General features: G+C 47.2%; 1 protein-coding gene and 1 long non-coding RNA gene across 2 annotated transcripts; both read right to left on the minus strand.

Moving 5' to 3' along the window:
• Positions 1 to 11,732: 11,732 nt before the first annotated feature.
• On the minus strand, positions 11,733 to 13,417 carry LOC138401548 (uncharacterized). Its single transcript, XR_011236538.1, has 2 exons — positions 13,303 to 13,417; positions 11,733 to 12,002 (listed from the first exon to the last, which is right to left on the minus strand). It is a non-coding gene; the product is annotated as an uncharacterized lncRNA (long non-coding RNA).
• A 48-nt stretch (positions 13,418 to 13,465) lies between these two features.
• Positions 13,466 to 13,699, minus strand: UQCR10 (ubiquinol-cytochrome c reductase, complex III subunit X). The gene has a single exon (XM_069497070.1). The coding sequence runs from the start codon at positions 13,652 to 13,654 to the stop codon at positions 13,466 to 13,468; it is 189 nt and encodes a 62-aa protein (XP_069353171.1). The 5' UTR covers positions 13,655 to 13,699.
• Between the last annotated feature and the right edge of the window lie 3 nt (positions 13,700 to 13,702).

Consider the following 13,702-nt stretch of genomic DNA (forward strand, 5'->3'; position numbering starts at 1 on the left):
CCCCTCTTTAACCACCCTGCTGGAAACCTCTTTGCACAAGTCACCTGCCGTTTCCATGGGGCACAGTCCCAAACATGGAATTCTGGGGTCCCAGGGACATGAACAGTTTTAGAACTGCCTCTGTCTGGGTTTTGGCTGGCAGTTCTTACCAGCAGGACAGAATCAGGGGACGGCTTAAACTCCGAGGTTTTTGCCCCCATGGGCAAGTTCTATCATGAAACAGCCTCTCCCCAGACCCCTACCTCTAGGGGAGCCTGGAACTGTCTAGGTGGGACCCCTTTGGATAGGAGTTTGTTGAGAAGACAGTGGGGCTGCCCCCATCCCTGTGACAGGCTCCCCAGATGCCACACGACAGAGCCAATGGACAGAGCCCAGCCTGCAGGGCCAGACAGCCTCCATCACAGGAGAACAGCATTAGATGAGAACCAACTTGATGACCTGTCAAAGGAGAGGTGGGCTGTCACCCCTGGAAAGTCACACCCCCCTGCTCAGGAGCGGCCTGTACTGAAAGGCATGGAATTGCAGCCCCCGGGCAGGAGGTGGCCCTCTCTCCTCCACAGGGTACTAACTCAGAGTAAGAAGCGGTGGCTGGGCCAGACCTTTTCCTTGGGGGACCTGGGTCATCTGAATTGCTGGTGGCCTGTTTTTCTTTCACCATTCAGAGCAAGGGCGAGGCTCTGGAGTCAGAACTGAGCTAGGCTCAGCCGGTCCTCAGTTCTGTGACTTTGAGCAAGGTGGCCTCAACTCTCTGAGCCACAGTTGTCTCACCTGTGAACTGGAGATGTTGGCAGGGTGGCTGGGATACAGTGTGTGCGGTTCCGGCCCGCAGCGTGACAGGCTAGTGGATTTGCAAGGCCTTGCTCACAGGGACCCGGCTGCCAAAGCTCCAGCTGGCGTCCACGCATCCCACCTCTCACTCTCTTGGCATGGCTGCCCCGACACTTCCAGGGCCGTCCTCCCCGAAGCCTTCGGGCTCTAGACATCCTGGAGCACAGGAGCTGGACAGAGAAGACGACAGGCACGGCCCAGCCTGGTAAGTGTGCAGCGAGTGCCCTGGGAGCCCAGAGGTGGTGTCCCACCTGGCCTTGTGGGACTGGAAATGACCCCACCCCACTGAATCCTTAAAGCAAAGCCAGGTGACAGGTGTGATTATAAGCCTCATTTAGAAGTTCAGGTACTTGCTTGCGGCTGCAAAGTGGCAGAATTCAAACTCAGGTCTGCCAGCCTCCAAAGTCGTGCTCTCAGCCCCTGGCTGTCCTTCCCTATGGCTTTGGCACTTGAACAGGGTGTAGTGAGCTCAGCACGGAAGAGGGCCTATGGCCTCCTTTGTTCTAAATACCATACTTCTGCTGATACAACCTATAATTTAAGTCATTGCATTGACAGAGGGGCAGGGGAACGAGAAGAGAGTAAGAAGCGGAGAGGACACATTTCCCCAGTCTGCTCTGCTGTCACCTCTCCTGCCTGGAGGGGAGGGATGCGCCTTGGAGGGCCCAGTTGGAAGGAGGGGTTCCACGTGGCATTGCAGCCCCAGGGCAGGAGGTGGCCCTCACTGCTGGAGGCCTGTACAGGAGGGAGACAGGTCTGCTCAGACATCAGGGACAGAAGGAAGCTGAGAGGGGGGACTCCGCTCTTGGCGAAAGGTGTGGGGGAGAGATAAGGGCTGCACGAGGGAGACACAAGGTTGCTGGGGTTTAAAATAGTGTTAGAGACATGGAAAAACAAGATTGCCAGGGGACACAAAGGAGAACACAAGAAAGCAATCAGGCCTCGGAGGAACGGGAAGGATGTCGGGAACACAGTCTACAGCCGCCGGGACAACGCGGGGGAGGCACTTGGCTGGTTCGGCTGCACAGTCATCCCCAAAGCTCTCAGCCTGCATTTTGTGGATCAAATATGCTAATTAGACCCTGGTCCCTGAAGACTGCGCAGGGAGCCCCATTAATTTTCCCGCTGTAACAACATAACAAAATCGCCCCTAATAGACTTGTCATAAGCACATCACAAGCACTCTCTCATGTATCCTCCCAACCACCCTGTGAGGTATTATTATCATTATTCTATTTTTCATTTGAGGAAACAGGTTCAGAGAGGGGAAGCAACCTGCTCAAGGTTCCCCAGCCAGAGAGTAGCAGAGCTAGGATTCAAACTCAGGCTTGCACTGTTTCCATAATCCATGCCTAGGTGCAAGATGACCCAGCAAAGGAAAGCACAGCAAGGACCTATTTGGTAGATTTGCAGAGTAAGGCTTGAAGTAGCCCAGGACTTACATGTCAGGCTAAGGAGTTTGAACTTGATCTTGCTGGTAGTGGGGAGCCATTGAAGGTGTTTGAGCAGGGGAGTTAGTCTAGCAGCCTTACAAGGGTTCAATGGAAAAGAAGGGTCCAGAGCAGTTGCAGAAGGTTCTGTGCAGGAGTTTCAAGGGGTGGGGATGGGCCAGGAGCAGCAGGAAGGTGGTCAGCACCTCTCTACACACAAACTGCAGACTGAGCAGCTCCCAACCGACACTTCCTCTACATTCCGTCATTGCCTTGTCCTTGGTGCCGGCTGGAGTCTGCCCTTGCCATTCAATTTATATATAAATCCAAGCATATCTAGCCAAGGCCTCAAAGAAAAAGAAAAATGATTTTTACATAGTGTGGAGCAATAGATATGATCATAGCCAACTGTCTTGCATTTGGATCTCTGCTCCACTCTCACTAGCTGTGTTACCCTGGGCAAGACACTTAACCTCTCTGGGCCTCATTTTCCACCTGTAAAAAGAAGTGGAGAGCAGTGCCCACCTCCGAATGAGGAGGCGGTGACACAGAGCACATTTGCAGCACCTGGCCCAGTCCGGGCCCTGGGTGGATGCCCGGAGAAGGCAGCTATTTCTGCGTGTGCCAGTTGCTTGCCCTGGTACACAGTGTTTGTCCTTCGCTATCAGTCAAGCAGCTGCCACAGGCTCCGTCTTGCCCAAGAAATTTGTATTCTCTCCAACTTTGCAAGTTGCTCAGACATTTTAAATTCATTGATTTCTGTCCTTTTCCTTGGAAGACTTCAAACTCATTTATAGGACAGTCCTTGTTCCTTGTTTTTTGAAGCGCTGACTGAGTTACCGGGATAGAATCTATTTCTTTTTAATAACTTACAAAAGCAGTAACATGCTCTGTGTGGTTCACACAAATAAGCAAAGAAAAACCAGCGATAATCCCACTGTGCAGAAATAATCACCGTTAGGATTTTAGTTCTGATCCTTCCAACATTTTATTTTTTTAGAAAAAGGAATATACACAGTGGTTTTCTACAAAAAAAAAAAAAAATGGGATCACACCACACATGCTATTATAACTGTTTATTCAGTTAATAAGACATTGTGAACAATTTTCCATTTCTCATCTACAGCATAGTTAATGGCTTATTTGTATTCTATTGTACCAGGCTTTCTTCAGGCAATTCCCTGTTGTTGTACATTTAGGTTGTTTCTAATTATTTGCTGTTAAACCACAATGAAGAGCCTCCTGGCTAAATACTAGTCCACATCCATGATTATTTTCTCAGGATAAAATCGTGGAAATAGAATTGCTAGGTCAGATTTTTTTTCTCTGACGTTGTTGCATGGATCTTCCCACCAGCAGGATTTGAGACAATCGTTCCCATATCTTGCAGTAGGGGTTATACTATTAATAATGAACACTTTGTGAGTTTAAGAAGTAAAAGCATATCTCGGTTTTTTTGTTTTGCAAATCCATTCTTGCATAGCCTTGAGCAGCGAATGCAGGTAGAAAATGGACCTGAGAAAGATATAGACGTGGTAAGGGGGTGCGGTGGGTGCCCGGATTCCCTTCAGGGTGCTGGAGGGGCTGGTGGCAGACCAGCCGCAGCTGTGGGTCCTGTAAGGGACTGGCCCCTCCCATCTGCCCCCCACCCTGCTTTCTATGCTACAGCTACGGCCTCCAGTGAGTGATCAACGGGGACTATAAAGGACTGACCGCTTCCCCAGCTCAAGACAGCTCTGAAAGCATCCTATTGTCAGAACTCCCCAGGGTCAGCAGAGGTCTTTGTTGAGATTGCATGTGCATTTAGCCTGACTTCTCCTTCTGCCAGTCCTGTCTGCTCCTGTTTCCTTACTTGCTCCCATTTCAGGTATTCACCCCAAGGGCATTCCCTCTTTTTTTTTTTTTTTGTTTTTGTTTTTGTTTTAGAGACAGTCTCACCCTGCCCAGGCTGAAGTGCAGTGGTGTGATCATAGCTCACTTCAGCCTCTAACTCCTGGGCTCAAGTGACCTTCCTGCTGAGTAGCTGGGACTATAGGCACACGCCACCATGCCCGGCTAATTTTTCTGTTTTTAGTAGAAATGGGGTCTTGCTCTTAGGCTGGTCTCGAACTCCCAATCTCAAGGGATCCCCCGCCTTGGCCTCCCGAAGTGCTGGGATTACAGGTGTGAGCCACCATGCCCAGCCAAGGGCATCCTTGATAAAACTCCCGCACACTAACCCCCAGCTCAGAGTCCACTTCCTAGGAAACCCGGCTTGTGACTAGGGAGCATCCTGTGTCCCCTCCAGGACAAGCTCAAAGTGTACTGGCTATACAAGCCTGGAATGTTCTGACGGCTGGGCCTTCCTTCTTTCTTTGAGCTGCCAGGACAACCCAGAGCTGAAATGGTTTGAGCCTTGGCAGGCAGCCTTGGAGTGCCAGAAGCTTCCAGGGTAGCCTCTGGCTGGGTTATTTAAGCCATCAGCTGGGTGGAGATTTACCATCCGGGAGTTTACTTCCTCCCCTTGACACCCGTCCCAGATGACAACATCTCCAGAACTAACAAGAATCATAGCTGCCATTGTGCAATATCACGAGGGTTACTTTACAGATAAGGAAATTGGCCCAGAGAGGGTAAATAACCTGCCTGAGTTTACACAGCTAGTGAATGGTGGGGCTTGAAGTCGAACACTGTTTATGCTTCACTAGAGCTATTCAGTGGGACTAACAATATGACCTCATGAATTATTGTTCACGTTAAATGACCCATAAAGTGCAAAGCTTTTAGTACAATGCCTGGTTCATAGTAAGCGGAAATCCAAACTCTGTAAACGTGGTCTGCAAGACACACCGTATCCAACCTTCTCTGACACTCTCTCATTTCCTTCAGTTCCTACCTCTGGGGCCTTTGCACGTGCTTTTCTCTTTGCCCAGAATGCTCTCACTTTACCTGGCTGAGATTTCCATTCAGATCTCAGCTCAAATGTCATTTCCATGGAGTTGTTAATGAAAAAAAAATGGAGGTTTATACTTTGGAAAAAGGAGTGCAGCCTGCTGGGTGGCCATTCCGATAGGTGGCCAGGCACATGTGCTTCCAAGAAGAGACAAAAGGGAACAGGATTTTATACTGAGCAGGGTGGCCAGATATACATATTCAACAAGCAATAGGAGGAGTCAGGAATATTTCTGGAAGGAAATGATGGGCATGTAATTGTGCTGTATCTCTCACATCCCATCATGGCTAGGAACTCAGTTTTAAGGTGTTTCTGGGGTCCTCTTGGCCAAGAGGGGTCCATTCAGTTAGCAGAGTGTATAGGATTTTATTTTCAGTTCACAAAGTCTTTTCTAACTACCTGCTTGAGCATCTAATGTCGCTCTTCAAACTGAGCCACTCCCTGTAAATTACCTTGTTTTATTTTCTTCATAGCCCTAGCATAAGCTGAAGTTCTTATTTATTTCCCTGTTTACTGTCTGTCTCCCCTGATAGAATGTAAGCTCCAAAAAGGCAGGGATCTTTCTTGCTCACCACAGTGTGCCCAGGGTCTACTACAGGGCCGGGCAGAGTAGGGACTCAACAAAGATGTATTGGTTCAATGGATGGATGGATGAATAGTTTATACACATTTGGAGAGGTTTGTTTGTTTGTTTGTTTTGTTTTGTTTTTGGAGACAGAGTCTCACTCTGTTGCCCGGGCTAGAGTGCCGTGGCATGAGCCTAGCTCACAGCAACCTCAAACCCCTGGGCTCAAGCGATCCTCCTGCCTCAGCCTCCCGAGTAGCTGGGACTACAGGCATGTGCCACCATGCCCGGCTAATTTTTTCTATATATATTTTAGTTGGCCAGATAATTTCTTTCTATTTTTAGTAGAGACGGGGGTCTCGCTCTTGCTCAGGCTGGTCTCGAACTCCTGACCTCGAGCTATCCTCCCGCCTCGGCCTCCCAGAGTGCTAGGATTACAGGCGTGAGCTACCACCCCCTGCCTTGGAGAGGTATTTTTGAACACAGGAGAGAAGCTAGGGAATAAGACGATAGCTCAAATAATTTTAGCCAAGAGAGTGATCCTGCTTGCTCAGACGTATACCAGATGCCAGTTTCTCAGGAGAGGACTGCAGATACCTTCTGGAACTCGCTTTATGGGATGCCCAAGCATGTAGCTTTTCCTGACACCTGTGCTGGAAGAGCAGGTGGGGGGGGAGTCCCGAGGGGCTTTCTAACTCTGAAGATTGTCCCAGCTCTCGACTCCAGGAAATGCCTCAGGCTAAGCTTGGGAGGGAGGAGAACGTTTTTTCTAGTAATAAACAGCATTTTGGTGCCAGTCTGAGGAGGGTGCTAATCCTCACTTTCCCCACCTGCATGGCAGACCCAGTGCTTATTTGGCAGTGCCACCCAAGGACAAATCCTCCTTGGGATCTCAGGAAGAGGAGCCCTGGGCCACCAAGCAGCAGCCAGCTTCCAGACCTGGAGCCAGCGCTGGAGGCTCTTTGTGTTCACTCTCTCCTTGGGCAGCCCCTATTTTTATTCATTCATTCATTTATGAGACAGAATCTCACTATATTGCCCAGACTAGTCTTGAACTCCTGGCCTTAAGCAATCCTCCCACCTCATCCTCCCGAGTAGCTGGGACTACAGGCACACGCCACCATGCCCAGCTCCCCATTTTAATTTATTTACTCCACCTTATAAAAATAATACATTCTTGGTGCAGAAAACATAGAAATCAGAGAAAAATACAATGAAAAAAATGAGTCCCCCAATGTTAACCACTGTTAACAATCTGGTGTGAACATTCCCAATTTTTTTCTCTTATACATGTTAACCAAAAAAAAAGTATTATGCTATATATGATTTTGTGACCAGCTTTTTTCCCTTAGCTTTATATTTTCACTGTGTTCTTGTGTGAGCATTTGCCTTAACCAATTTTTACTTAATTGCTTTCTCTTTATAAAGCGTTTTGGAATTAGAAGATCAATATCTGCTTGTTGTAAGAAAAAAGGTAAATCCAACCTTTCAGAAATAACCACTGTGAACAGTTTTCGTGCACATCCCGTGGGATTTTGTGTGTACACATATCAAAGTGTATGTGTTTACCTAAATGGGATCGAACTAAACAACTAAACATACCATTTTGTAGCTTGATTTTTTTCCTATTTTATCTTTCTTTAGTATTACATACTGAATCACCTTCAGTTTTTTAAAGTCTACATAGATGTCTATGGCATGAATCTACTCTTTTAGTTAACTACTTCCTTATGGAAGGACTTTTTTTCTTCTTTTAATTCCAAACAATAGGCCAGGCGCGGTGGCTCACGCCTGTAATCCTAGCAGTTGGGAGGCCGAGGCGGGCGGATCCTTTGAGCTCAGGAGTTCAAGAGCAGCCTGAGCGAGAGCGAGACCCTGTCTCTACTAAAAATAGAAAGAAATTATATGGACAACTAAAAAAAATATATAGAAAAAATTAGCCGGGCATGGTGGCGCATGCCTGTAGTCCCAGCTACTTGGGAGGCTGAGGCAGAAGGATTGCTTGAGCCCAGGAGTTTGAGGTTGCTGTGAGCTAGGAGGACTCCATGGCACTCACTCTAGCCCGGGCAACAGAGCAAGACTCTGTTTCAAAAAAAAAAAAAAGTATCCTTAAAAAAAAAAAAAAATTCCAAACAATGCTCCAGTGACTGTGTGTGTGTGTGTGTGTGTGTGGGTGGGTGTACACACGCCCGTGATTCTGGGGATAATTTTCTGAAAGTAGAATTTCAGATACAAAAAAATGAACATTTAAAGTAGATATTAGCCTGAACAAGAGCGAGACCCCATCTCTACCAAAAATAGCAAAAATTAGCCAGTCGTGGTGATACGTGCCTGTCCCAGCTACTTGAGAGGCTGGGACAGGAGTATCCCTTGAACCCAGGAGTTTGAGGTTGCTGTGAGCTACAATGATGCCACTGCACTCTACTAAAGCTGAAAAAGTGAGACCCTGTTCTAATGCCCATGGGCAGTGTCTGCTCTTTCACCAAAAAAAAAAACAAACAAACTGCTGTTGCTAATATTTTTCATCTTTGTGGATCTGATGGGCAAAAAATGGTATTTCATTTTGTGTTTCTTTATTAATGACACTGGGCATCTTTTCATTGTTTTTGGCCATTTGTGTTTCTTAAATGCCTATTTATGTCATTTGCCCTAGCTTCTGTTGAGTTATTCATCTTTTTCTTACCGATTTGAAGACTGCTTCATGTTAACGAGGTTGGTGCTATGGTCTGAATGTTTGTGTCCGCCCCCCCCCCAAAATTCATATGTTGAAACCTAACCCCCAAGGTGGGGCCTTTGAGAGGTGATTAGGTCATGAAGAGAGAGCCCTCGTGAATGGAAGTAGGGCCTTTATAACAGAGGCCTAAGGGAGCTCATTCCCCCTCTTCTACCGTGTGGGGACATAGCAAGAAGGTGCCATCTATGAACCAGGAAATGGGCCCTCAACAGATACTGAATCTGCCAGTGCCTTGATCCTGGACTTCCCAGCCTCCAAAACCGTCAGAAATAAATTTCTGTTGTTTATAAACTACCCAATTCATGATATTTTCTAACAACCCAAAGAGTTGGTACTTTGCTGTATTTGTTGGATATTTTCTCCTACTTAAAATGTGGTTTAAATGGCTGCATATTTGGGATAATGGTGTATGTCGTATTTCACCTCAACCCTGTGAAGAACATCTCTTGTGTATATGCACTTTTTTTCTTTTAAGGAAAATTTGCCAGAAGTGGGATTGTTTGGGTTAAAGGTATACACATTAAGGTTCTTAATGCATATGCACAAAATATCCTCTAGGAAGATGGTACCACCTCGCACACTCCTGCCAGCAGTACATAAATGCCATTTGTTCATATTGTCAGCGAGGTTAGATAACATTTTTTAGCTTGGCAACTTGATAGATGTATTTGTTTCCTAGGGCTACCATAATGGATTACCACAAAATAGGTGGCTGAAAACAACAGAAATTTATTCTCTCATAGTTCTGGAGGCTAGATGTCCAAAATCAAGGTTTCAACAAGACCGTGCTTCCTCTCTAAGTCTCCAGGGAAGAATCCTTCCTTGTCTCTTTCCTTGCTTTTGGTGGTTGCTGACAATCTTTGTTATTTGTTGGCCCGTGACGGCATAACTCCAATCTCTGTCTCTATCTTTACAAGGCCTTCATCCTTGCGTGTCCTTACGTGGTGGCCTTCTTATTTTTTTTTTTTTTTAGAGACAAAGTCTTGCTCTGTCACCCAGGCTGGAGTACAGTGGCATGATCATAGCTCACTGCAACCTCCAACTCCTGGGCTCAAGGGATCCTCCCGTCTCAGCCTTCTGAGTAGCTGGGACTACAGGTGTGCACCACCATGTCCAGCTAATTTTTTAATTTTTTGTAGAGACAAGATCTTGCTATGTTGCCCAGGCTGCATGGCCTTCTCATAGGGACACCAGCCAGTGGATTTGGGGCCTACCCCAATAGTATGACCTCATCTTAACTAATTACATCTGCAAAGACCCTATTTCCAAATAAGGTCCCATTTTGAGGTTCTAGGTGGACATGAATTTTGGAGGGACACCATTAAGCTCAGTGCAATAGGTAAAACCAGGTTTACTATTATTTTAATATTCAGCTCTTACTGAAAGGAATCTCACGCACACTACAACAGCCCAGAAATGCTGATAAACAATGGGGCATATTAACTAGACTAGCTTATGGATATACTTGCTGGTTGGGCTGAGTCTGGGAATGTGCCCCACCTGAGGCAGGTGATTAAATGAGCACGTTCTGCCCCTGTGCCCTGAGCTCGTCACCATGCACTGTAGAATAACTCTATGAGAATGTTCTCTGCTTTATTGTTTACCAGCACACCGCTCTGAAATCATTGGGGATAATGTCATGTAAGTGGCAACCTTCAGTCCCCAGAGTTACCCTCTACCTGATGCTGAAATCATCTTTTAAGAGTCTTAGAATAGCCTCTACTTTAGTTCAGGTCTTGATTTGACCGCTGGAGCTTTACCACCGTTGGCAGGTCATGATTTTTCTAGGCCTAGATTGCATCTTCATGAAGGTATGCCTCAGGTATGTCAAACGGGGCAATTCCTAGGGTCCCTCCTACATTTCAATGGGTTTCCTTATCTGAATGTTCCCCCATCAGAGAAGATTCTGGATGAGCTGGCTCTGGCTAAATCTCGTTAGGCTACAGGCAAAAGATGGCAGGTGGGTGAGTCACTTACCTACCCAGGCCAGGAAGCTCCCCAGCCACAAAACAGGACTGCCCTATGCCTGCTCAGCACGTCTCGGCGCTCTCTGCTGCTGTTCCCAGCCAGGCTGCAGTTTCCAAGGTTTCTTACAGCCATTAGCTCTAATCAGGAGCCTGGCATCCGCCTCCTACCCGCTTTCCAATCTAATTGTCCCAGAGCCACTGGAGTGAGATTTTTATAACATAAGACAGAGCTTGTTGGTCCCCTGCTAAAGAAATTTTCAATATCTGCTCACTATAATTTTGGTGATTATTCACTGTGCCTCACCAGGTCCTGAATAATCCAGTCCCCTTTATCACCTTCAGGTCTCAGCTCTTGTGTGGCTTCCCTCCACCACTCCTGGTTATTCCCTTTCCTTGCACTGTTCCTGAGTCCCTCGCCCAGTCCCTAATCACACAGGATGGCACTTACAGTGTCTCCCCGAGAGTTCAAGCCCCACGTGCTATTTTACCATCAAACGCCCTGCTTGCACAATGCCTCAACCACCGTGGCCACCCAAATGTTTGTTCAATGAATGACCAGACTATGCTCCTCAAGCTCCTCTTTTTCATTCCTATTGCGCAAGCCTTCCAGCAGAATCATCTGGTTTTCTGGGTCCTTGGCATCCATGTCTCTCTGCCAGCAGTTTCTTCCATGTGCCAGGATCTGACTGTGCTAACTGCATGACAACTCCTTTAATACTCACAAAAACCCCGTGCAGTAGGGATACTTCTATTGTCCCCATTTTACAGATAAAGAAACTAAAGTTCAGCAAGGTCAAGTGCCTTGCCCTTGGTCCACATAGCTAGAACTGGTAGTAGTCAAGATTCAAACCCACCAAGTAAGCACCTTATAAACCAAACTCTTAAGAGTGGAACTCCAGCAGGAGAGAGATGGCAGCTTACCAAAAACACTAAGCCAAGGCAGAATGGAGACTAGACCCTGGGGTGGGGAGTGGCTCAAGATCCCCAAGCCGGGGGTTTTCCCCCCAGCTGAGACCACAGTGCCTCCTCATGGCCAAGTCAGTTAGCTCTCCTCTGTGTGATTTAACAATAGAATTGGTGGCTTAGAAGCCAAAGTTGAAGGTAACGTTTCCAACTCTGGTGCATATTTTGAAAACCAGAATTCTTTGGAAGTTAATGGAAAACTCAAAATAGCACAGTCTGCCCTTCAGGTGTTTGCAGAGGGCTTTGAAGTGGTCTCAAATAACTGACAGTGAAGATCAGGTAGTTAACAAAGCATGCAATGCAGAAGCAGGTCTCAAGGACAACTGACATTTATTTGCTGATGACTCTGAATAAACATACTTCAAACACAGCAGAAGTTAAAGAGTCTGTTTGTTAGGTGAAGCCACTTCTTGCCAACAGCTAAAGGTGGTCCGTGCAAAGTAACTTGAATATCATCTTCAAGCTGAAGCCCGAGCACTAGGCAAACGGCTGGTGGGTCCTTCTAGTCCTTCTGGCCTGGATGGGGGCCTCCGAGGAACTACTCCTTGTTCTCATACTTGTGCTTGATGTGTTTCCACAGCTTCTGCATTTTAAAGACAAGAGCGACAAACTTTCTCACCTTCGCTTCTCATATTTTACAATGACTCCCAGTGCCCTGGTCTCTGAAATTAAGTGTAAGAGAAACACGTGCCATGTCCTGATTAAAAACACACAGCTGTGGTTGGCAAACTGGAAGCAATGCTAGGCTAGACACACAACTCTTAACATTTATAAAATTGATGCTCTCAATCACCGTGTGAAGTGGGAAGGGATGATGGTTAATTTTACAGGAAATTGAAGTAGAGATTGAGGGAACTGCCCAAAAGCACATACTTATTAAGGAACAGAGCCTGGAAGATGTCTCAGTTCTTCAAAGCCCAGGTTACCCAAGAGGTCCTAAGTGCATAGGCCCCAAATATTTCACACTGAGACATTTTTTTATTTCCTCAGACCTAAATTGGTTTGGAATTCTCATTCCTAAAGGCACAGGCAAATGGGTGAGTTATGACAACATACTTAGATGCCTTTCCAGGACAGTGGGAATGGCCAGCGGAGCCCCTTGCAAGAGATGGGGCAGTGACACCACTTTCATATGGGCAGGAAGTTTCCCTGGCCACAGGCAGTACAGAATTAGTGGACAGAGCTTTCCTTGGGTGTAGTCAGACAGCCTCAAGTTAAAAACACAAGCGAGTGGGGGGAACAGGGCCGTCTGTGTAAGGCATTTCCCAGTATGGCCACAATTTAATGATAGAAAGCATACACAGTACCTAACACAGTGCCTGAGACACAGTAAGTGTAAAATCTGTTGCTATTTCCTACCTTATGCTTCCACTTTCTCCTGAGGAAAGTAACAAATGTTATTTTTCAGTGGTACCACTTACCAGGCACCGAGACACCTTGCTTGTATCTCATATAATCCTCACAATTACTCCCTCAGGTTACCACTGTTATCTCCATTTCACAGAACAAACTGAAGCTCAGAAGTTAAGAAACTTCCCCAACTTAATGCCAGTTATTAACTGACAAGGTCCAGTATTCCCATCCAAGGCTCTCTGATTTCACAGTACCCACTTGTAACCATCAAGACCTAGCTGCTTGCCTGGGAAGCCCTGGGAACCGGAAGCGCCCTTTGAAAAGGCCAGCCAGGGTGTCAAAGGTCTTTTTCAGGTCCGTTGCCTGCTCACATCTGCCCCTGAAACCCTCAGGCGTCCGGGTTCTGGCCCTAATTTGCCACTGACTTCCTGGCGGTGTGGCCCTAGGAAGTCCTTTGCTCTCGTTAGGCTTTAGTTTTCGCTTCGAAAATGAACAAGTGGGTATGTCGGGTGGGACATACCAATACTTACAACTCCTGCAAAGTGGGACCTCTTGACCCCGTTTAACTTTTTAGGAGTCACACCAGGCCGAGAGGACAGACGGCAGTCTGGAGACAAAAGACGCCCACGGTTTACCCCCTTCCTGGTAAAGGTAGGCTGAGTCCCATCCCACCTCCATTCCCACTGTTACCCCTCAGGCGGGCCCAAGGTCAGGGGTTGCCCAGGCCCTCACCCCCTCGTTGATGTGCTCGTAGATCGCATCGGCCCCTTGATCGAAGGCACGCTCGAAGAACAGGGCGCCTACGGCGATGGTGAGGGCGAAGGTGGACGTCCTGCGGAACAGCAGGGAGTACAACCTTGCAGTCAACGTCGGGCCTGCCATGTTTCTTCACTGCCGAACGCAGGCCACCGCGCCTGCGCCAAGGCCAAC

This window comes from Eulemur rufifrons, chromosome 21 (genome assembly GCF_041146395.1).
Source record: "Eulemur rufifrons isolate Redbay chromosome 21, OSU_ERuf_1, whole genome shotgun sequence".
NCBI classification, from domain to species: Eukaryota; Metazoa; Chordata; class Mammalia; order Primates; family Lemuridae; genus Eulemur; species Eulemur rufifrons.